This window comes from Falco rusticolus, chromosome 1 (genome assembly GCF_015220075.1).
Source record: "Falco rusticolus isolate bFalRus1 chromosome 1, bFalRus1.pri, whole genome shotgun sequence".
NCBI lineage: Eukaryota > Metazoa > Chordata > Aves > Falconiformes > Falconidae > Falco > Falco rusticolus.
The window spans coordinates 93428516-93453030 of record NC_051187.1 but is presented as its reverse complement, the minus strand read 5'-3'; the positions used below and the strand labels follow the sequence as shown (position 1 = coordinate 93453030).

General features: G+C 35.1%; 1 protein-coding gene across 16 annotated transcripts in view; it reads right to left on the bottom strand.

Moving 5' to 3' along the window:
• The window catches only part of SLIT2 (slit guidance ligand 2), a 266430-nt gene that overhangs the window by 6735 nt on the left and 235180 nt on the right, over positions 1-24515 (bottom strand). For 13 of the 16 annotated variants that reach the window (XM_037390296.1, XM_037390306.1, XM_037390262.1 and 10 more), the window contains 6 exons: positions 16328-16421; positions 14293-14430; positions 13959-14199; positions 13479-13609; positions 6116-6270; positions 832-1120 (listed from right to left, as the gene is read on the bottom strand). In XM_037390296.1, the coding sequence (XP_037246193.1) occupies positions 832-1120; positions 6116-6270; positions 13479-13609; positions 13959-14199; positions 14293-14430; positions 16328-16421 (1048 nt within the window). Of the gene's footprint in view, positions 1-831; positions 1121-6115; positions 6271-13478; positions 13610-13958; positions 14200-14292; positions 14431-16327; positions 16422-16619; positions 18020-24515 lie in introns of those variants that run through there. The other 3 variants (XR_005104629.1, XM_037390324.1, XM_037390315.1) reach the window with 3 other exon arrangements.

The window sequence follows — 24515 nt, the reverse complement described above, 5'->3', positions numbered from 1 at the left end:
CACACATTTGCCGAACTGTAGAACTGTAGTAAGGACAGTGGTAAGGGCAAACAGAATGACATTTTGTTGCCCATGACCAATAAATTCTGGAAAACTTTGAACTTCTGAAGTTTCTGACCTTCTTGTGCTGGGAGAACATGAGACAAAAAATTGAATCTGTCTCTATAGTAGATTTTAAAGATGAATACATATAGATATTGATACTCTCATATATACATATCTTTTGCTGTCCCTCTACACTTATACAAATGACCCTCTCTAAAACCATACATAAAATGTCCAACCTAAAATGTTCTAGTCAAATCAGCAAAAAGAATTAATACACAGAGACTTAAACAGAAGTTTACCATAAAGGTAGAAATCTGTTTTCCTGCTAAAACCTGGGGTACTGTAAAAATATAAAAATATTACATATATGTATTGTATCAAGTTTTTAAAACACAATAGAGAATAAGAATTGTATTTTGTCATTTTATACAATTATAAATAAGCAAACAGATTTTTTTCCATTTGCAACTTCTTTTAAATGATTTTTGTACCAAGTGTCATACCAACACTTGCATCAATATAACTCATTACAGACCCATACAGAGTGTGTAAGAGCACTTCCCAGGCTTGAGGCAGAACTTCAGTGAGATGTGTGTATCTGCTCCCCTGAACTGGGGCTTTTTAGTCATTAAGAATATACTTTAACCTGGACACTGTTTTCACTTTTACATGCCCAGGATATTTTGTTTCTTGCTGAAAAAAGTGTGAACTTCTATGAAAAAATACACAACAGGGGATGTATATGCATATTATACTACTGTTCTGTTTTGAGGAAGGACATACTTATTTCCAAGACATGGGTCATTAGTTTGTTGATCACAGAGGGGTCCAGTCCATCCTCCTTCGCACTCACAGGAAAAGCCTGACTGGCTGGTAGCATGGCATGTTCCATGCACGCAAACTTTCTTATGACAAGGCTCGCAGCCTGGCAGAATTCCCACTTGTAGTGGCACATTTCTGAAGTCCTGGAGTTCGCTGTTGATATATAGATTACGGATGCAACCATGGAAGCTGGTGCCGTTCTGTCCTGGAGACTGGCGTAAAGCTGCTATGTTATTTTTCACAGGCATACCTAGGAAATTAATAATAGCAAATAATCAGTGTAATCTTTGGTAAAACTTTCTGCACCATTTTATCTATTTTTAAAACATTTTTAAAGAAATATTTCTTCTTCATCAATTTTTCTTAGCTATTCAGCCTACAACCATGAGCAATGATCTAGTATTTGAAAATTATTCTGGTTGCCAAGCATGCATGTAAAACAGCTCCAAACCCTTAAGTCTCTAGGTCCAGCTAAAGAGATGTATATAGGACTTCACATAGGAAGGTCACAATGTGAAGAGGTTCAGACACACGCCTGGTTTTGACCTAATGCAAAGTCCAGTACTTTCTGAATCTTGGTAACACAAAAGCTGTTGAAATTTTGCAGCTGACAGATGATTTTTTGTAAGCTGCTAAGGTACGCAAATGCAGAACATTTAGCAGGACCAGCTCATCAATTTGGAGTTGGAATACATATTTCAAATATGAAAATTTGCTAGTGAAAATACTTGGAAAGATAAGCTCAACAGAATGAAGATCCATTAAAAAAAAAACCACATTAATAAAAAAGCCACTCAGAGTTTGCCATTATAATGTAAAACAAAGGTAGTAAATAATAATTCAACATTAACGTACTTATGTGTAGATATTTCTAGATAGTGCAAATGCCCCTGATGTTGACCATTTTCAAAATAATTCCTCTGTTGTAGTCTATAATTGTTACAAGTGTAATTAGGTATAAGTGATGCAGTTATCCTGCTGTGATCAGTTAATCATTTAAGACTAATTCAGACAAACATTACTATTAAATATTGTTTTCATGTAAAAATAAGTTTCTTCTACTCCTACCTCATGCTTTTCTTTTTCTTAACTTATTGCCAACATATTGGTTTATATTAGTTAGTTCTTAAGATATTACATTCAAATAATGAATACAAAAATGCCTAAATACCTCCTGAGACTACTAAATAAAGGAAATCAAAGCATACTGAGCATTAGAAAAGGATCTGTTTACTTGAAAATATATATGCTTATTAGCTGTACAGGTTTATTCCCAGGCAAAATTAACAATTTTCATTCTGGTACTTAGATAGCAACAGAAAGGAGTAATGTTCTGCATAGTTGCTCCTTAACCATGTAAGTTGATACTTGTAATGGTTTTATATAGTTACTCTGACCAGTTAAGTGTAATGCAGAAGTGCTATGCATCCTAATGAAGTAGACCTGTCTTTCATGTAGAGGTTATTGTAATTTCATTTGTGCTAAGCTTCAGTGATTATAGAAACGAACAATACTGCACCCACACTGCTGAAGAGCATAATCGTCGTTGATCCTATCAGCTAAGTATAGGACTATTATATTAAAGGATTCAGACAGCAAACAATCATTATTTTCAATTTCCTCAAAAATATTTGCCATATTCTCAAAATCCAGAGACAAGGAACAGTCATCAGAACCTCTTCACCATGATTTCTCCCTTGAAAGCAACACTCAGCAAAAAACGTTTAGGCAATGTGGCTTAAGATCTCTAATAGCAGAATAGATCCACTGCAAAAATAAAAGCTGAATAAAACTAAGTACACCAATGCAACACTAAACTAGATGTTATACTTGTAAAGGTCAGCAAATTTATAGATATGATTTCTGGGAACCGTATAAGCATGTATGAAATCAGATAATATAATATATCTCCCATATGATTTGGGGAATTTTTGTCTATAATCTCTAATATGGAAGACATTTGGAAACACAATGCAAGCATATAAATAAGCTTTTACCCTATCCACTTTTTGCTGCTTCTAGCAAGTTACCAAATGTTACAAGACTTAGTGTGTGCAAAACCTGCTTATATTCTTTAGCAATATTTCTTAGATAATTATTAGATAAAGGTTCTTTATCAGTTAAGAAAGAACTGCTATAGAAATGATGCAGACAAATATTTCAGCTCTGTTTTCAGGAAGGTAAGAAAGTTCCCACTCTGCTTTAAGCTTTTGGTCACTGAACTTGACTGCAGGTAAATTAACAAATTACTACTCAAGGAGGTAAATGGTAGGACACCTATTAAATAACGGTCATACAATAAAACTGGCAAAATTAATATCTCATTCTAGAAGCTGCTACAACAGAGCAGGCACAAATGAAAAGCAGCTGATGTCCTACCTGTCTCAGAAATAGTGACTTCCATGAAACAAGGTGCCACTCAGCTAGTAAAATATGCTCTACAATTTCTGAGAGAAGAGTGTGAGGTATCAGTGTATGACCCCTTTGAAGAGTTGTTGAGAAGAAACAGACTGTGCCTTAAGACTTATAGAAAGCCATGGTCTTTCAATAAGTCTCACTGAAATCTGTTATAGAAAGACTGAATATCTAGAGTGTGTTTTCTGACCACACAAGAGAGCCATACAGTTGGGAAAAGGTCAAAAACAACAACAAAAGGAGTATTAATCAATTAGGGCAATTTCTATAAAAATAAAGTTAAATTTCCTGTTTCAGACCAACGCAAATATTGTGAGCCAAGAATAACTTTGTTTTAAATAAAAAGGTGGGGGTGGGGCGGGGTGGGGGAGTTGGGGGGAAGCAGAGAGAGAGGGAGAACACCATACAAGGGCTTACTGTCAAGTCTGAATTTCATTCTGCCAGCTGAGGTGATGCTTACCAGAAATGCCATTTTAGCAGGAAGGTGATAAGAGTAAGTGTAAGCTACATGATGATATAGGTGTCAAAGTAAGACTCTGGCAAAGATAAAAATACTACATAAAATCCTAGTGAGAATTTGAGTTCTTAACTGATGAAAATGTGTGATCAAATTCTAGATACAGCTGGATAAGAAAAAATTGAATGAATCTCAAAAAGATGGGTAATATAAAGCTACAAGAGTGGAAGTGTCTCAAGGGTTTTAAAGATCATAAATAGATAAACATAGACAAAGAACAGAAAAGTTTAAGACCTGAATATCAACCTACTGGTTTCTTTACTTTGTTTTGTAATAACGTGTTTCTAATAATGGTTTTCATTCTGTTTTAGACAACATTTTCTATGACAGCAGAAACAATTGTCTGCTTGGAGCCTGAATGTGAAGAGTTGACATAGACGGAACACAGGATCTATCTAAAAAGACTCCTGTTCTTCGGAATCAAATCACTAAAGGAAAGGATTATTTCCAAAAAATATTTCTTCTGATACTTCAAAATGAGGATGCAGGTTAGGATGATTCTCCTAATGGAGACACAGATCTGCAAGGTGAAGCAGCAAGGATATGTCACAAATCAACAGGTATTAGTACTGCATAGAATAAATGATTATAGTTAGCAGTCTAGCCTCATTTTATCAAAAGATGCCCATTACAGACAGAGGGATCATTCTGCACTAAGCTTAGGTTTCAAGTAGCAAAATTGGCCTTAGCAGCCATTAAATAACAAACTGATGTTGGCAAGATAAGTAAGCTAGTAGACAGTGTCTTATTAGAATCTATAATCTAAAAAAGCCCATCATTCCTTCCAGAAAATGTGGCATAGGACACTATGGAAACGACAGAAGTGACACACATGAAAAAATGTAGATAGGCTTCCAAAAGGCAATCCTCCTTTGAAGATTCATGATATGAAGCAATTTTAAAGGCAGCTCATACATTTCATAATTTTAATTCTTTTCTCTGCTGGTATGGGGCTGATGACTAATGTTGAATGCTATCTTGTACTTCCTCCCATCTTAGATGGGAGATGGCAACGACAAAATCTGAAATGATCTGACAAAAAAACTTTGGTGTTTCAAGGGAATACATTGGGGATTTTCAGAGACAAAAGTCAACTTACCCCACACCACTTGTAACTGAGGCACTTGTTATACTAGTTTTGTAGGAGAAATAGACTATTCTTGATCAGTATCAGAGAGGCTTCCTGATTTTTTTCCCATTAGAGACATATCTAAGCAACTACCCTGAGCTTTTCTGTATATTTAGAAAGAGGATAAATAGCAACCTAACTAGAGAAAATAGGCATCTCATGAACGTGCTACTGGTAGCATAGTTTTTTGCAAGGTAGCAAGATGCTCAAGTCTGAAAAACTTAGACAAAAAAACAGTTCTTAAGAATTTGTTGAAAAAGAAAGTAGATATTTTTACAGAAAGAACAGATCAGAAGGGGACTCTTTACATGCCTCCTATAAGACTATAAGGTTAAACTAAGTAGAAGATGAAGACGCGTAGAAGATCAGTAGTATTTAAAAACCATGATGAATCTCTGACCACTAAGAAATTAGACTTGCTACCAAGGACAGTAAGAAGGCACAAAATGGTGGCTGGTTTCTTACTTTTACCTACATTATGTGGGCCCATCAGATATTCAACAGAAACTGCTGATTGAAACAATGGGCTTGAATCCGTAGTTCTACAGAATAAACTGCAGCAAATAATCAAAAATTTTTCACATAGTTTATCTCCACAGTTACCTACTACTGGTTTTACTGAAACATTTTTTTCTTCTTAAAACAAACAAGAAACCCCAACAACACTGCCACATACTGTGAGGCAACTGTCCAGCTGGTTGCCTTCTTACCTAATGTCATAAATTCTATTAGCCTTAAGTAATAAGATCTCCAGACATAAATTATACTTCATGGTTTTATACCTTGCTATCATTTCCTGCAGATACCTGTACAGTGAAATAGAGAGATAAAACAGGATCGAAACAGAATGCTGTAATTCTACACTTTCCAAATAGGCATTACTGAATCTTCAAATAGCTAAACAATTGTAAACACACTTTTCAGTATAATAAAAAGCTTCATAACAGTAGAAAATTACAGAATTTTACAGTAGCCATCAAATATCCATTCTGATAAAAAAGCAACAGGTATAGTTTAAGGATATAGTATTTGTTAGAATTTAATCTACTGAGATTAACTGCTGGAGTTTCATCTAAAGGTATTGTCTCAATAAATGAGTCTTTTACCATGCGCTTATTAGCACGTTACCAGAGTAAATTAGCTATGAAACCATTAGTAAGTAAGAAGCAGTAAGATCCTCTTACCTCCTACATAGAGCGGAGAATCAAAATTCAGAGTGGATTGCTTGGACAAATTGGTAATTATCTTGGGGCTTCCTCCATCAATGGATAAGGACAGAATTTGATCCATAGCTAGGAGCTCCACAATGTGGAAATTGCCATCATTAATAGTTTCCACACTGCAAAATAAATATTAATATTAATTTTAGAAGGTTGATGGTCTGGTTAGAACAGTTTTTGAACTTCTTCCCATTTAAGAGTTCACGCAGCTTCAGAACAGAACTTCTCCAGGAGTGCAGTCTCCTGAAAAGTAGATTTTAAGGAAGGACATGCATGTACGCTTAATGGCTAACACAATATAATACCCCTTCAGTAACACTTGATTAATAATATCTATTGTAAATTAATAGCCCTTTTTCAACCAATGTTATTCCTCATCAAATAATGAACTGTATAAATATAGATGATATTCTAAACATCAATTGATGTTTACTAGATGATTGTTGACTAGGCAGGAAGCTGAACACAAAAATGTTTGTAGTTCTGCAACAATGATTACAGGGCTGGAGCACCTCTCCTATGAAGACAGGCTGAGAGAGTTGGGGTTGTTCAGCCTGGAGAAGAGAGGGCTCCAGGGAGATCCTATAGAGGCCTTCCAGTACCTGAAGGGGGCCTACAAGAAAGATGGAGAGGGACTTTTTACCAGGGCCTGTAGTGATAGGACAAGAGGTAACTTTTAAACCAAAAGAGGGTAGATTTAGATTAGATTGAATCTATAAAGAATAAAAATTAGATAAATCTATGAAGACTAAAATTAGAATCTATAAAGTAAAAGATGATGACATAAAGAAAATCTTTAATATGAGGGTGGTGAAACACTGGGACAGGTTGCAAGAGAAGTTGTAGTTGCCCCATCATTGGAAATATTCAAGGTCAGGCTGGATGGGGCTTTGCGCAACCTAATCTAGTGGAAGATGTCCCTGCCCACAGCAAAGTGAGTGGAACTAGATTATCATTAAAGGTCCCTTCCAACGTAAACTATTCTATGATTCTAATGTTATTTCAAGATCTTACTTGCATATGTGTGTGTGGGGGGGTGTCTCCTACATGTTGCATAGTATTGGGTTTACATATTTTGCAAATGTGAAGGCCTGAGTTGACTCCAGTGATATAGAAACCTACTATTTAATTGAATATGGAACTGCACCTAACCTTAGTTCTAGCAGACAAAATCACATCATTGGTCCAGATAGCTCTACTTATACTAGCAATAAAGTAATTTGTTATGTTTATTAGGCATGGTTATTTCTGTGTGTTCAGCTTCTGGATAGTACAATAAATACTGTATGCTTCCCCACCCCTCCCCCTACCTATATATACTATTTCCTTCTAACTTCCCTTACTAATAAGATATGAACCTACTAGAAGGAGAATGCCTAAAGGGTGTCATGCAGAAAAGGCTTGTTTCAAGCATGGTGCTTTTGCTGTGTAAGGACAAGCCTACACATGCTACTAAGTACAACAAATGGTTGCCTGTGCTTACCACCAGCCTTAGTGGCTACAGAGCAAATGTTTAAGTGCAGAGTAAACAGCCTGCACTTGAACACAGTTTAAGTACGTAAGAGAAAGAAGAATATTATTATTCAGTTCTGGGACTGAATATATCATTGTACTTAAATTACTTCTACCCTGTTTTCCACTGGAGAATTAAGAGCTGAATGTATGGCTGCACGGATGTTATGACAATGAGATGTAGTCCAGAGACCAGACATTATAACCATACCCATGAGAGCCTTTATTTGCTTCAGGGCACCATCAAATAAGTGAGCTTAAGCCTTTGCAAAAAGTTATTTAAATGAAGTGATTGTATGATAGCCTGAGATGGACTGAACAGTCATACAGTCAGTTATGTCTTCTCATTAGGAAAGCAGTATAGCTGAAAGGGATTAGTTTCCTAAATCTCAAGGCAAAAATCAAGCAAATTACCTTATAACATCCTTAGCAATGCTTTAATTAACCTAACTGCTTTTCTCCTGAAACAGACCAGAAGCATTCACATGGTCAGTTATAGCTGTGACACGTTAAATAGCTTCTCAGCTATTTATTACTAACTCTAACTATGTGGACAGGCTCAGCTCAATATGGATAAAAGATCTGAATAGCAGCACGCATGCTTAACATACTCAGCTATGTGAAAGCGCAGACACTGGCAGAATAAACACTTTGTGGGAGTGGGCAGGAGAGGGATCGCAAGGTTGTATGGGGAGGAAGGAAAAGGTCATCATTCCCAACGAGTAAGGTCTAATCAAGGTATTAAGAGGTTTGTTTGCTGTGATCAAGCAATCAGACTAGTGCCAGGATTCACTTGACACATTTCAACAAATCCTGTATCAAAATGCATATGACTTCTTGACTTGAGTAAGCAAGAAAACGTAATATTATGTTCTTGTTCCAAGGAAACTTGCATTATTTTACAATTTTTCAGCCTTTCACAGAATAGTATTTAAATTTATGACAGCAACACAGAACATGCATTTTCATAGCAAGAGGTCATTCCAGGGATGAATGAAACATAATGCGTAAAGGGAATGCGTCTTTTTTAAGGGTGATTATTAAAAGCTTCTAGTTTAAACTGGTTTACTGGTAAAAATTTACTGCAGAGAGAGGAGCCTTCCTAGGTAAGGGTGATTTAAATTAAAGGGGAAACAAACAGAAGGCATATATGTGCAATATTTCCTGCCAATGCACTTACATTACTTCTAGCCCATTTCCCATTGGGAGAAATGAGAGCGGAATGCATAGATCCTAATGAAAAGCTGTAAGGAAAACTAATTCAAGGCTTTTCAAACTCTGTAGAAGAAAAATGATTTGGGAAGGAATATTCCCGTATTTCCAATAAATATATGATGAAAACTAGTTTAAAGAATGAAAAAGTTTGGGGTATTTTTGTGTAAACATCATTTAACTTTTAAAAATGGATGTCCCGACAGAACAAACTCAAGTGGATCAACTTTTCCCAAATAACTTTCTCCAATGAATTAATTTTCTTTATTGGTATTGGCACTGCCAACATCACATCTTGTTACTCAGATTGACTGATGAGTGGTTTTGGGATGATGGTTCTTTTGGAAGCCAGTTCCTATTGGTAAATCAGTTCTCATTCACTCCACAGCTAGAATGCCGTTGCTTTTGAGTCTCCATATTTATCATGATTAAATCATATGTTTGTAACTTTGTTTTGTTGCTACTGCAAGCACCTCTGTAGGCTTTACAGCTCCCATTTGACTCCTTTTCAACATACCATTTCTTGACTGCCATTTTTATTATAAAACTTCTTTTTGAATCTCTCTATTGGAGTTTTGTTTTAAGTATTGGCCTCTTTTTCAGGCACCTCATCACTGTTTTGTGGAGCACAACTTGTCTTGCTTTTCTTCCTACACTATCCATGAATCTTCACTTCCTTAATGAAATCTGTAAATGTCTTGATAAACTTCTCCATTTTTTAAATTTCCTTTCTGTCCTTCTCACTGTAAGCAACTTCCCACCTTAGTTTTCAAACTATCTACCCTGCTACCAAATCGTTATTAACCTCATTGTTAAAAATTATGAGTTAAAAACGCTCTTTTGTCTTCCTGATATCTCCCTGATAAAACAAAACACATTAACTTGTTTGATTATATAATTCATTACGTTTTTTTCCTGGATCTGGCTCGGATGGAGTTAATATTCTTCATAATAGCTGATATGGTGCTGTGTTTTAGATTTGTGACCAAACCAATGCTGATAATACACCAATGTTTTAGCTGTTGCTGAATAACATTTGCATGCTGTCAAGGCCTCTGTTTCTCACTCTGCCCCTGCAGTGAATAGATTAGTGGTGTGCATGAGGTTAGGAGAGGACACAACCGGGCAGATGACCCACAACAACCAAAGAGATGTTCCATATCATATAATATTATGCTCAGTAGCAAAATGGAGAGGAGGGGGGAGTTTAGGTAGGTTAGCCATCTTTTCCTTGGGAACTGGCTAAGCATTGGTCTACCTATGTGAGATAGGGAGTGACTGCAATTGCAGCATTTGTTTTGTTTTCTTTCTTCCTCCACTTTTCCTTTGGTTATTAAACTAGTTTTATCTCATCCCATGATTTTTTGACTTCTACTCTTCCCTTTCTCTTTCCTTGTCCCACTGCGGGTGGAAGGGGAGGTGAATGAGTGTCAGTGTGGTGCTTAGCCGCCTACTGGGGTTAACCCACAACACTATTTCACAATATTATTTTAGCTGTTTAGAATTCTAGTAAGCTTCAACTGTTCCTTTTAAAATTTTCCACACCAAATGGTTCCTGAAATGGATTTTTATTTTTCTAAACAGACCAGATAGTTTCGCAAGTGAACACACACACTCCTATCTCTTATGCTTCTATTAACTCTGCTTTGCAGGTCATGAGATTTGGCAGTGAGCTGGCACCATGTCTACCCATTTCTCATCCTGAAAATCGACTAAGGCAAGGTGTTAAAATCTTGAAAACATGGAAGTCTGCAGAAACTGGAGGGCTAGATCCCTAAATTCTTTATCCATGCTGACTATATTTCAACATGCAGATGATCAGCACCTTTCCTCCAGCTGTGCTTTTGGGCTGCAGTAGTATCTGCTCAATCTGGGCCTGCCCACCCATTCAAAGGGAAGGTATTGCCTTAGCTAGCTCAAGGTTACATGGACAGGGAAAGCAACTGTGTGGTTCTCATTCAGAAGAAGCAAAAGTTAGGCCTACAGAAAAAAAAGAGAAAGAGGTAGGACTGAGTAAGGTATATTTAGAATACAGCAAGACTCAGAGTAATGGATGGTAGTGGATTGTCAGGACAACAGGACTGGAAATTGAGTCAAGGAGGAGACTGAGAAGGACAAAATAGGAAAGAGGAAAAGTGAATCAGTAGGTTAATTTAGTTTATATCTGTGAGCAGTTTTTGAGCAAAGATGACCAGATCTAGCTGGCTTAAGAAAAAATGAAGGGAGGGAAGGGAGGAAAGAAACAAAATGGAAGGACTGAAAGAAGGACAGGAAACATGACAGGAAACAGCTTTAATAGGTAACAAAGGTACAGAAAGACAGCATGCAATAAATAGGTGAAAAGGTAAAAAGACCTTAAAAAGCACAGAAAATGTCACAAAGATCCTAGGAAGGTAAAACAGTAAGAACTGGAAACAGGGATGGCTGGAAACATGTTAGAAAAATTAGAATAGGTTGGAAAGGATGAAGGAATTAGAGTATAATGTGTAAAAGATCTTGTCCTACAACATACTTCTTTCTAGAACTTGAAAGAAAAATGAAATAATATCTAACTTGTACAGTGATCACTAGATGCACAAACATAGATACAAATGCGGAAATGTACACATGGCTTCCAACGTACGCACTTCTCTCAAGGGCAAAAGACTTGATTACATTGATGTCATACCATTACATGACAATTTTCAAATATCTCCTATAAAATTACCATCATGTTTATTTGAAATGAAAGGAATGATGATGATGATGATAATAATAATAACAATAATACAAGTGTGTATCTGCTTGACTAAACAACTGTGTCACCCTGTAACACTTCACTACATGACCCATCCCTTTCTTCATTGCGCCTGCATTCTCCACTTGTCACATAATTCAAAAGAACAGATCAACCATGTAGGGAAGATGCTTCTATTGTTCTGTAACACTAACCTAATTGGGACTGTTTGTTAATTGCTTATTTTGTTATTAATTCCATCTACATTTCTGGTTTTTAATTTTACCTATACAAGTATTGTTTTCCAATCAAATAAAATGGACAAGAGTGAATTACCAGTATCTGTTATATTCTAATAATATTGGAGAAAGCATTAAATTTATGAGAATGCATAAATGAATGGGAAGAAGTATTCCTGATAGTTTAAACAAATGGGAGTGAAAATAACTTGAAATTACATATGATCCTAATTCCTATTGCTTCCTATTCTGACAGCTGTACCTATCAAAATAAATATCAACAAAAATAAATGCCTGACAAAATAATCTAACTTCTTCTTTAGCACTATTCCAGATAGAAAATTAAAATAATCTTATTTTGAATTGTAGTTATCAACAAAAGTGAATATTTCATGCAATTTAAAATTTGTGGTAAATACTTTAATCTGTAAAGTAAAATCCTATTTTTAATATATGAAAATTTATAACATTAAAACCCATATACAATTTCCACATGTTAAACCATTTCATGCAATATTAAAAACGCCCTTATGAAATACATAATGGATCAGAAAATAAAAGCAACCTTAAAATGCTTATTGCAAAAGGCTATGTTTTTACTAAACAAATTTATATTGTACGTTATAGGCATGTGGTTTTTCTGTGGAATGCTTTTAGTAATCTACTAAAGCCACATTTCCCTTAGTGTTATTACCTAACAAAGTTTAGTATTGTTTCACTGCTATATAAACTCAAGCTTTTGATTTTATATTGCTATTTGTGTGCAATCATTTCTAAAAATCATTTTCAATGAAATGTCCCTAATAGAATGCAGAAGGTCAGCTGCTACAAACTCCAGCAAGTAGATAAAATTTTACAACACAAAAAGTGTAAATACAGCAAAAAGGAGATTCAAGAAAAACTCATTATCACTTCCCCTTTACTTCTGAATGTATTTATAGCAACAGTAGGGCAAATCAAGGCCAAAAAGTGATGCCTGTTGTCTTTTTGATCACTCTTGCAATGTCTGTCTGCAAATTCTTGAAATGTAACATAAAACCTCCCCAGAAATTCAGGTGGCATTTTTTTCAGAGAACCAGAGAAATTTGACTGAAAAAACCATGAAAAATTAAGCTCCAGAAGCATATGTGGATTCTGTCTCTTAATGACTTTGGAAGCAAAAAACATTTATTTTTCAAGGGTAGTGCCTTTTTTTCAGAATCAAGTTTTTAGCTTTCTCTTCACTTGCCAGGGAAAAGTCCCACATTATATGACTGCCTAACACAGAAGAGAAGAGAAACATCCATTTGATTTCTGCTTATGCAGTATATTTCTGTACTTTACCCTGAACACTAGGAAATTATTTGGCAGTAATGACATGGAAAAAACACTACTTCCACACGTGAGCTTTACACAAATGTATAAATATTCTGCTGAAAGCTAACTTACTCAGTTTTAGTGGATCAAATAATATATTGTCTTTCAGACATATCTGCATTAGAGTTATTTTCCAAGCCAAATCATGTATTTTGGTAATAGGTTTTAGATGTCTGACAATATGTTCATTTGCATCTATTTCTTTTAAACATATATTTAAAAAATATGACTTTGATATAAGGAATTAATACATGTTTTGTTTCAGTTAAAAATTTGTTTCATCTGGGTTCACCTGTAAATAGCAGAGGCTGGATAAGATCCTGTGTCATAACTGACCCTCACTCTACCCCGGTAGAGCTCTACTGCTATACGATCCTTATCGCCTTTGTAGAGCAGGATCCCACTGTCTTCATCTGTAGCAATCTAGGTAAAAGAAAGAAACACTTAGAAAGAACTAAAAATAAATATTAAATGAAAATGCTGTATGAAATGAATCTCTGAATTTACTGCCATAGTATACGACTTCACTGTGAAATTCGTCCTTGATGGACAACCTGGAAAATATCTTTCTCTTCCTCTCAGTAAGCCCATCTACTTCAATATGAATACAGAGTTATTCCAGAGACTCTTCTAGATTTTTAGCTCAAACTGTGAAAAGCTCTTTAAGTGAGCCAATGACAACTTTGATTTTTCTTACAACTTAATTTTTCACACCATGAAAAGTAATTTACACTCTTTTCCAGATCTGAATCTGCAACACAAACAATCTTACCTGTAGAGTGATATTGGTTTGGGGGTGTATCTTAGCTGAAGGGATTTGTAGATAGGATTCTTTGTTGACGAAGTTTATACTGATCAGCTTTTCACATTTCTCACCCTGGTAGCCTGATAAACACTGACAGATTGGTTCACTTTCTTTTATGATACACTGGGCTCCATTTTGACATTCATAATTATCGCAAGGGCTGGTGCGAGGTAGAACCATTGGTGGTGAAAACTCACAAAACAAGCCACTAAATACAAACAGGAAAAATTAGTTTCCTTTTTAAAAAAGCAGCTTTGACAGAAGGCATACATGTCTGTACTGTTCTTCAGATCTTTCTCACCTGTATCCTTCTGGGCAAACACATGTATATCCATTAACTGCATCAGTGCACTGTGCTCCATTTTTACATTTGTTGTCCTGGCAGTCATCAAAGTCAGTATCGCAATGCTCACCTACATATCCAGGTGTGCAATCACATCTATCAAACAGGAAAGCAAGTGAGATAGCACAGTGCCTTTTAACAATACAGTGTGCCTATGACAAAGCTAAGGAACTACTGATGTATAAAACTCAAGAAAAAAAATGAGTTGCTGTGACTTTGTGTGTAAACACCACAGAGTTTATTCTTGTTATTATATGGGGTACCTATATATGCAATGAAAACAGATTTGCTAGTTACACATGCTTACTCATCTTCCATTACATTGAAGAATTGTTTAAAATAGAGAGCCCTCATTAATAATTTTGACAGTCTAACAATTTATGAGTAATGCAGAGTGTTACTGGATGTTGTAAGTGGTTGCAAACACTAAAAATAATCAATATGCTTAATTGCTGAAACCGAGACAAATAATCCAAGGTTTGTATTATACTGATGGATATTTTCCTTGTCAACTGAACAGCTATAAGTGGACCAATGGTCCATTTATACAGTTTAGAGGTTGTGCATAAAGTTTTCCCTCTTGACTTTTCACTAGCCTGATGTACTATAAATACTCCATGGTTAGTGAACGGAAGTCTCCAAACACATCCTCTGCCCTCCCTGAGCCCCCACTGAACTAGAAACCACATATCCTCAAGACAGTGTGTAATGGGTTTTTTGGGTTTTTTTCCTCCCCCCCCCTCCACCCCCCACCCCACAAATGTCATCGTTAATGCCAGTGGCATTTCTTAAGGGAATTCTCATAAATTAGACTGACTGAACATCCAGAACTCTGTGAAAAATGAATGGAAAATATTACAAGTTCATGCATCCACATGATTTTATTCTTTTTAAAATTAAGGTTTATGTAATCAGTTGCATCGATCCTGTGATTCCCTCCCTGGTGTTGTTTCTTTTAGTATTCAAAATTTGCTCTAAAGTGGCAAGAGTGATTTTAAATAGCTGTGTAACTTTAAGTACTTCAATCAAGTATGTCTCAATTTTTATTCAACAACATATACAAGTAAGTGAAGTGAAAAAAGAATGTAAAGCATGCTATTAAAAAGCTAAGTGAAATACATTCTTGAAGTTGCCGCATGTGCTATTTTATGATTTTAAATCTCATAAATTAACATGGAAGATTAATGAACTAGGCAGTAAAGTATAAGATGCCAAACTAGCTTTACTGAAGTGGCACGAAGAAAATAAACACAGCACACAATAACTGAAATCCAACAAGTTTTCTATTTTCCAGTTGAAAACTATCAACTTAATGTTCATTTGAATATTTAATATATTTGAATATTTTTCATGTTTTAAATAAAATGGTATTTCATAAGTAGTAGGAATGGTAATAAATAATCTGATTTTAGTACAGGAGCCTACTGTGCATAAAACAGGTGCTTATTACAACAGTTGAAAGCTGCAGGCTTCCTGTATTGACCTAAAGCCTATTAAAAACACTTTAAATTGTGCATACTAATTAATTATGATAAGGATATGATGCAATTAAAGATTAGTTTTCCTGGGGATGGACTTCTTTAGTTTATACCTTTCAGTGTATGTTCCTAATAATTTCTTTCACAATCACTTCTCAGAAAGCAGTATAATTATTCCACTTCAATTAAATGCAATTATCTTCCTACTGTCCAAGCTACTAAAAGGGTTTTGTATAGACTGTCACAAAGACTAACTGCTCTACTCTGCATTCCTATTTAAAATCTGACTGGAATTAGAACTGTTAAGGATCAGTAAAATCCAGTAAAACATATTTAAGATAATAATGTAGACCTACATGAAAATAATGGCCTATTCTGCTGTAATGCTTAGTAATAACTGAAATTATTATTTTGAAAATAGAACTTGCTTCCACTAAAACAAAAGGAAAAGCAGTTAGGCAGGAGAAAAAAAAATAGAAAATTAGATCCAGTTGGACTGGATATTTTAGACTTACTTGTATCCTTTGGGTGTCAAGATACACTTTGAGTCATGCTGGCAAGGGTTCAGGTTTTGAGCACAGAAGTCTAGTTTCTCCTCACAGAGCTCACCTGAAATACAATGTATGCTATCAATTCAATGAAAATCTCACATTGATCTGAAAGTAGCCATTTCTAGTGTAAAAGTAACTCAGTTTTTTTGTTAACACGGAAATATACATACTTCATGATATAATAATAAATACTATCTTTATAATAAACACAAATAAATAAATACGATTACATAAATAATAATGATAAATACTAATCTTTCTGATAACTCCTTTTTAAAAAAATAGTTCAATCTCAATCATCTGTCCATGGATATAAATGATAATTTTGTGAAAAAAATACTTTTTTGTTTACAATATTTATCTAGCTCTGCTGTATAGCAAAACACTAGTGATTGAATCTCTTTTCACCAGGATACACAAGGCATAAATATGCTTTTCTTTTACTTATTTCTAAGCACATTACACACAGAAATGCAAAGATTTGCACTGTAAGTAATTTATTACCTGAAAAAAGCCTGTTAATATCACTGCATGTCAATACAATTCCAGTAACTCTAAAATTTGCTTTCTACTTTTTTTTTAAATATGACTCTCCAATTTTTGCATTTGTTAATGTACCAAAATTATCTGTAATCTGTTCTGTGAAAAGAAAAAAACCCATCTGTCAAATGTCCACTCTTCCCTGCTGCTAGAAGCAGTGACTCTAAAAGTATCTGTCAAATGTCTACCCCTCCCTCCTGCTAGAAGCAGCGGCTCTAATTTCCAGCATGGGTTGTATAGTCTATAAAATATTTTAATATGGTTAAAATACTATTTTATTTACAATTTTATGACAGGGAAACACTTACAGGTGTGTAAAACTGATCAGCAATGTCTTGTTCCCTGTTTAACTAATGAGAAGATACCATAAATGGTGCACTTGCAAAATTTATCCCTGGTTTGTAAGATAGCTATACTTATTCCAGCATCCATATGAAGAATACATGTCTAATCAACAGGTATAAACCCTGTGCCTGCTGAATTCAGGGACTCACAGGTCTGTCAGACCCTAAAATTATGGAAGGAGTAGGGTTACCCCTTTCATTTGCCAAGTAATAAAACATAAGCTAGTGAGCCAAGAGAACTGTACACCAAAATAATGAAGAAAGGAGATGATACTTTCACTGCTTAAGCTGAACTTTCCTTCAAAGAGGCACAATATTTGGTGTCCCTCAGTTTTACTTATCTGAGTGTGGTAGTGTCCTGCATTGTAGTTAGCTGAAGAATCAGTATCTGCTGGAGGACAGCCTGAGGTTAAAATAACATATAATGGCTTCACCTCTTTCTTGCGACTGTTAACACAGTACTGAGGATGACAGAACCACCAGTAATATGGTATGGAGAAAGAAGGACAGACCATTTAGTGACACAATTTGGGTAGGATCAGGAACAGGTAGACTGGAAAAAGGGAGAAAGGTATAGGATAACAACATTGGGATGAAGATTTTGGGGAGAGTATATGAATGAAGATATCTTCCAGAATACACACACGTGTGTGTATGTATTAGTTCATCAGCTACTACCGTCATTAAGTAATAAGGTTTCTGCATTTTACACTGCTTCTTGCCAAGTATGTAGCACAACACAGAAGCTGTCTTGTGGCCTGCATGGGCTTCTCTGAAATTACAGAATTACACATCATAATAAATGGAAAGCAACAGTAGATGGTTAAAAGTCTATTTATCTGGTGTTTTGCTTTACAGGTTCAACAGATCCTCCAGATAAATTTGTCCTTTCCACAGCAAGTGTACTTACATACAAGTGTTTAAAACTGCATGTCCTGAACATGAAAACTGACTACCCAGGATCTGAGACATTATTTCCAGGACTTATATCTTAAGGTATGTAGAACTTATTTCAAATGATGGACAAATAAACTGAAAGAGTTTGAGAACAGTCTACATTAAAGCAAGGATAGAGAGAAAGGCAAAACTGAACTACAGCCAGAGATGGTTATGCTGGATAAAAACACATCTGAAACATGTAAGCTAAGTCTGATAAGACATGCAACTTCTACATCTTCAAAAAGGAGAGAAGCCAAAACCAGCTAGACAAGTACTTTGCAGCCATCCAAAAGATCCAGACTACTTCTACACAACTAATAAAAAAAGAAAATTGATAGCACATTACCAATTTGCCAGTAGTGCATTTTCCCTACAAAACCAAATAAAGCTTTGAGTTAACACAAGAAAATGGCCTTCAAGCACAGGCTACTTAACAGTCCTCAGGAAAACTGTCAGTACCAATGTGACTGAATGAAGATCAAATGCAGGCCACTGAAGATGACTAATACAAAGGATTTTAATTCTATCCTCAAAGCCTCTTCAAACTCTCAATGGACTTATTAGTCTGGAAATGTGCAACTGTTATGACTAGGTCAGTGCACAAAGAATCCTGAAATACCAGGGATTCTTTGCATCCCACAAGATATCAAACAAAAACCAGATCCCTTTCTCTTTTCAAAGGGTTTTGCTCAAACAAATACATCTATAAGAGGTAGTAATTCTTCACATAGCATTTAGTCACTTTGCAGAACTTGCTGTAATAGCTGAAATCTGTTTAAAGACCAGCGATGTTCAAGAGTGAGATATAAATATGGGAACAGAGAATCCAAATTTTCAGGAACATGGAGTGGAATAAGCAAAAATCACTGTTGGTTTTTTTTTTTTTTTAAACCTAGTTTGTACAGATTCGTATGGCTTAGAAATGTATAGATGTGCCTACACATATGTATATATATACACACACGTAGAAGTATCTTATTATGGCACATATTCTATATTAAATTAAATGCAGAACTTCAAAATATATGACACAACAATCACAAATAATGCTAATATGGCTGTTCAGTATTTAAAAGACTTGGACAAAACCACCTCTAAACATTCCCAAGACCGTTAATTCTAACAGTATATTAGAGTCTATCTGAAAGTGACATATCGAGCCTGTTTTTCAAGCAGGGCTGGAGGTTTGCTCTCTCTAGATAGAGTCTCACTAAAAGTTCCATTGAAAACCCCCAAAATACCTAGAAAAAGGCAAATTAGGACTAGCATAATAGGAGCAATTTCACTATTGCTGTCAACTTTACTCAACTGGCATTGATTTTGCTACAGGGTAGTAATTGGGACATGGCTTAGATTATTACCAGCACAAAACTCTGAAATTTGTTGTGTGGCAAACAGCTTTACTGAGTAGTGTCTAATCCTGCCCATCTTACATTTATTTTTTCCCCACCATCCAGGTACTTATAAAATACAGGATTTCTTAGTTAGAGTACCATGCATTTTTGTAGTCATAGGTTGATAGCCCTGATATCTTCTGAACTACACTGAAAGCTGTATCACCTCATGAAAGGCACATAAAAAGTCTTAATTTCCAAGTCATAGCTATGAATTGTGAACAGAGACTGAGGGTCAACTGGAAGTTTAAGTTTGAAACAGGCTTACAGTTTTGAAAAATGTCCACTTCAAATCATAAGATCAATGTTACAATGTTACCAGGCCTACTGCAGCTAAAAGACTTGCAAACATCATGAGGTATTTTTGAGATTATGGCCAGACTTTGATCTAAGTACTCTGTAGAAAAGTGCACAGACTGAAAAAGAAGAGAAACAATGATTCAAAATCCCACCTGTCTTTAAAAGACAGTACTTTCTGTGCTGTGACAGCATAAAAGGAAGGAAACTTTCCCCTTGCATTTGCGAATTATATGCACTGTCAAATAAGTTAGAATCATATCACTGGAGGGAGCTTTCCGGTAAACAGTCTGTTAGCAACTAGTCTAGGGAAGGAAACAGGAATCAAGGAAAGGACCTGGTAAACATGGCAGTCCATGTAGTGTAATTATAATGCAAAAAACCCTATGAACAAATAAGTCAGTTTTATATAAAATATAAAATTTTGTTATAAGGAGTAGCAATTCATGACAGACTTGCACACAGAATCAGTAAAAAGAAAAACAAGAAAAAATCAAGTTGGAATACAAAATATGTACATCAGACACTGAATTTCTGAACGAAATTGTAAATCCTAGAAGAAGAAGAAACCAAAATAACCCAAGTACAAGGTCTTAATTGGTACTGTTAACAGATTTATATTCTGAATGGAGTGTTCCCATCACCAAAATCTAACTGTTTGTGAAAAAAGTTACTAGAAAAGTAAATAAAAGTATGTCACATGGAATCTGAACCAATGAAGAATAGTTTTCCTGGTAAAGCAACATCTCTTTTAGAGTACTGAATAACCAACGTGTTATTCAGAGTTTATCTGAGACAAGGTGAAGGGGAGAAACTAATTTTGTCAAAATGAAAAGATAGTGATGAAAGTGCAACACGCATTGAAGGAAATATCAGATTTACCAAGTTAGGCTCCTTGGCTTTACTGGAAGGAAATCTTAGAGAGTTCCCTGATTTGGGACATATAATACAATCTTTCACAAAGCATACTTCAAAATAATGAAAAAAGATTGTGAAACAAAATGTCTCAATTCAAGGAAGCTTGACACCGATGTGTGTGTACATTCTTTTATTCATCTAATAATATTGTAACTGAGTCTTCTGCAAGAGCTTTGCTAAGTAATTATGGTTTTGAAAGATGGGAACATTTTTGTATGTAGGAAAATAAGCAACAGACCAGTTTGTTTAAAAATAAGCAGTTGATAAAGTGTCAAAAATCCTAAGAAAATCTTCCGAAGTTTAATTAGAACCAGCAATAACTTTTCATAAGACGTCTTGCTTAAGTAATCTAGGGAATCCAGATTTTGGTATGGAGTAGCACTGCAGCCAGTGGAACTCTGCATGGTCAGCACAGTCCAAATGAGCACAACCCTCCAAGGTCAAGACTGGACTATATACTGACACTTTGCAGGTAGATATAGAGGATGATGCAGACAAACAGCACAACACTATTAAATACTGATGATGAATTGTGTGTAATCCTTGATTAACCAACCAAAGGTGTAAATTTGCTAGATTGACAGGTCAGTTTGTGTTTCCTCTGTGTATGTTAACTCACTCTTACGACTTGATGAGATTATAAATCACAGGATAACTTAATTGCATAATCATAGAATACCAGGTTGGAAGGGACCTCAAGGATCATCAGGTCCAACCTTTCTTGGCAAAAGGATGGTCTCGACAAGATGGTGCAGCACTGTCCAGCTGAATCTTAAAAGTGTCCAATATTGGGGAATCTACCACTTCCCTGGGGAGATTATTCCAGCGTCTGATTGTTCTCATTGTGAAAATTTTTCCTCTTCTGTCCAATTGGAATCTCCCCAGCAGTAACTTGTACCCATTACCACTCATCTTTTCCATGTGACTCCTTGTAAAAATGGAATCTCTATTTTCTTTGTAGCCACCCTTATAAAATACTGGAACATGGTGATAAGGTGTCCCCTATGCCTTCTTTTCTCAAGGCTGAACAGACCCTTAACTCTGGATTTTCCAATAGATAAATACACGTACTACAACAAATAATGAGAAACAATGCAATGAAGTGAAAAAGGATTTACATCATTGTTATTTTGAATATTTGGGCAATAAATTCAAAATACAGTCAAATAAAACTATGTCAGCCACTATATTTCTGAATGAAGAGGAGAGCTTCAACACAACTGGACATGGGCTTTTGAATATAATGTCACATTGCTAATTACAGGCAACCTTACTGAAGAAACAAGCTTAAAATCACTAGCGTATTAGCAAAACTGAGTATGATACTGGAATAAAAATTAGAGACAGAATGCAAAGGAAAGAATGGTCAGTTTTAATTATAAAAATCATGTGTTTACTTGTTTGACATATTAACTGTTCCAAACTTAAAATAACAGATACATATTATAGGCTTACTGGTAATTGCTAGAATAGCAGGATTTTATATGTGTACATATATGTCCTTTCCAGCTTCTGAGCTTGATTGCGCTATATTGTGAGTCAACTTCTGCAGTATTTATGTTTTATCAATTAGGTGTTATTATCTGATTCTTTGACTAGAGGTCTCTGTTTAATTACTTCTGACTCAAAGAGCCAGTAGAGTGTAGGAGGGGTTGGAAAATGTCTGCCATTTAACAAACATATACAGAAAAAGGCTGCATTTTTATGATGTCTTGATTTTGATGAACAGTAGACAACATCAATTATTTAAAGTCTTGAGGTTATTATTCAGAAAAGAGAAATAAAAATATCTACTACATAAGGGACAAAGTTTCCAACAATCAAAAAAAGTTCATAGTCATAGTAGGATGCAGCTTATAACCACAAACCTCAACATTTTTTTGGAATTTGATATTAAAGTCAAACTCCATATCTGATTCATGGATGGACTGCTTCTATCTTTCACCATTCCTTAACTCTGTTCATCTATCCCACGCACTGTGGATTTCAGTGTAAGATGGGGCTTATTTAGTTTAACATTTCTTGTGGTTTTACACCTGCTATTTGACAACAACAAAGAAATAGTAACTTTAAGGCAGGTAAGTTTTAAGACAATTAAGGAAAACAAAAGATAAGAAATAGACCAGAATCAGTAATGGCAGTGATCAAACTAGTAGCAGGTAGCTCAGCTTGCCAAGGGTGCCACGTATATTCTCCCTTTATGAAAATGCATTAAAATTACTTTTAAAGTTGAACTTCTAATATAGATTAGTCATTTGAAGTATATTAAGCTAGATGAAACAAAGTTTTACAATGAGTGATGAAAAGCAAGAGTGGCAAAAGTATCTCTTTGTTCTAAGAAGCTGTAACACTTACGTGTAGGTCTTACAAGAATGAGGATTATGATCCTGATTTAATGAAATAATTAAACTTTTAATCAAGTTTGATATGACATGATTTGCATTTGATTAGTTGCATGCTTAAATTTTAGGCAAACTTACTTGATTACTAAGAATTGAAAGTAACTCAACTCCTTTCTTGGAGTATCAGGGCAGCCATGTAGTAATGTTTTGAAACACATAAAAAAAATTAAAATCTATATCTGTCTGTCTATGGCTTGCCTAAACTGAGATAATTACTTAAACTATGCCCCCCTCCCCCCCTCCTTTCCCCCCCCCTACTACTACTATCACAGTTCAAAAGATATCTGGCATGATGAAATTGACTGATCCTTCAAGTGACATAGAGACCATTATTAACTTTACTGTTCAGCTGGCAAGCTAATACAAGTATGTATCACATACACATCTGCTTAATTTTGGTGCTGAACTTATTTCACATCCCCTGGGTAATTTGTTTGTGAGGAATTTGTTCTTGATATAATCAGTAATTTTAATATATTATAGTTCACACTTGTATAATACATTTACAGTCACTATAGCTCTGTTTAGGATTCATTGCCTTTCTTCCTTTAATCACATTTAGAGATATTTAAACTATCAGCAAGACTAATTATACACAGGTAACAGCTGCTTCAACTTGAAATGCAGACTTGAGTTTCTTCATAGTAGCATCTACCCTTTATATTCCATTTGAAAAACTGTTTTTCATGAACAGAGAAATTAAGTTTTTCTTTTAATTTTTGGAAGTAAAACCTAAAATACTTTCATTTACGCTACTAGAAACCAGTGACAAAGCAGCATTTTATCCATGAATCACAGATTTCAAACTAGTTACTGTAATCTGCTTGGTTTGGGGGTTGGTTTGGTTGTGGGGGTTTTTGGTTTGGTTTTTTTTGTTTGTTTTTTTTTTGTTTGGTTTTTTTTTTAGATTAAAACCAAGAATAACAAAGAACTCAACTTTTATCTATCTTTATTTATACTAGGCTTGTACTTTTCCTAGTTTTTCTATAGACAATTACTCTTTATAAAATCAACCAGTTTCATACTGGGATAGTAACACAACAATGTAGAAAAAATAACTTAGGAAGTGAAAAGGGCAAAGAAAATCAGGAGGCTATCTTTGCTGTCCAGATAAGTAATAGTAAAATGTAAATATGGCAACATGTCCAAACAGAATACCACATAAGCACGAAACACCTTTGGATGGAATAATTTTCTGGAAATGTCTTGTTCTCTCCATCAGTTACAGAGGGAATTTAGGCTCTGAGTTTAAGCTATAAGAATTATTCATCAGATACCTAAATTAATCAACATAGATAGCACAACCGAAGCCTTACTC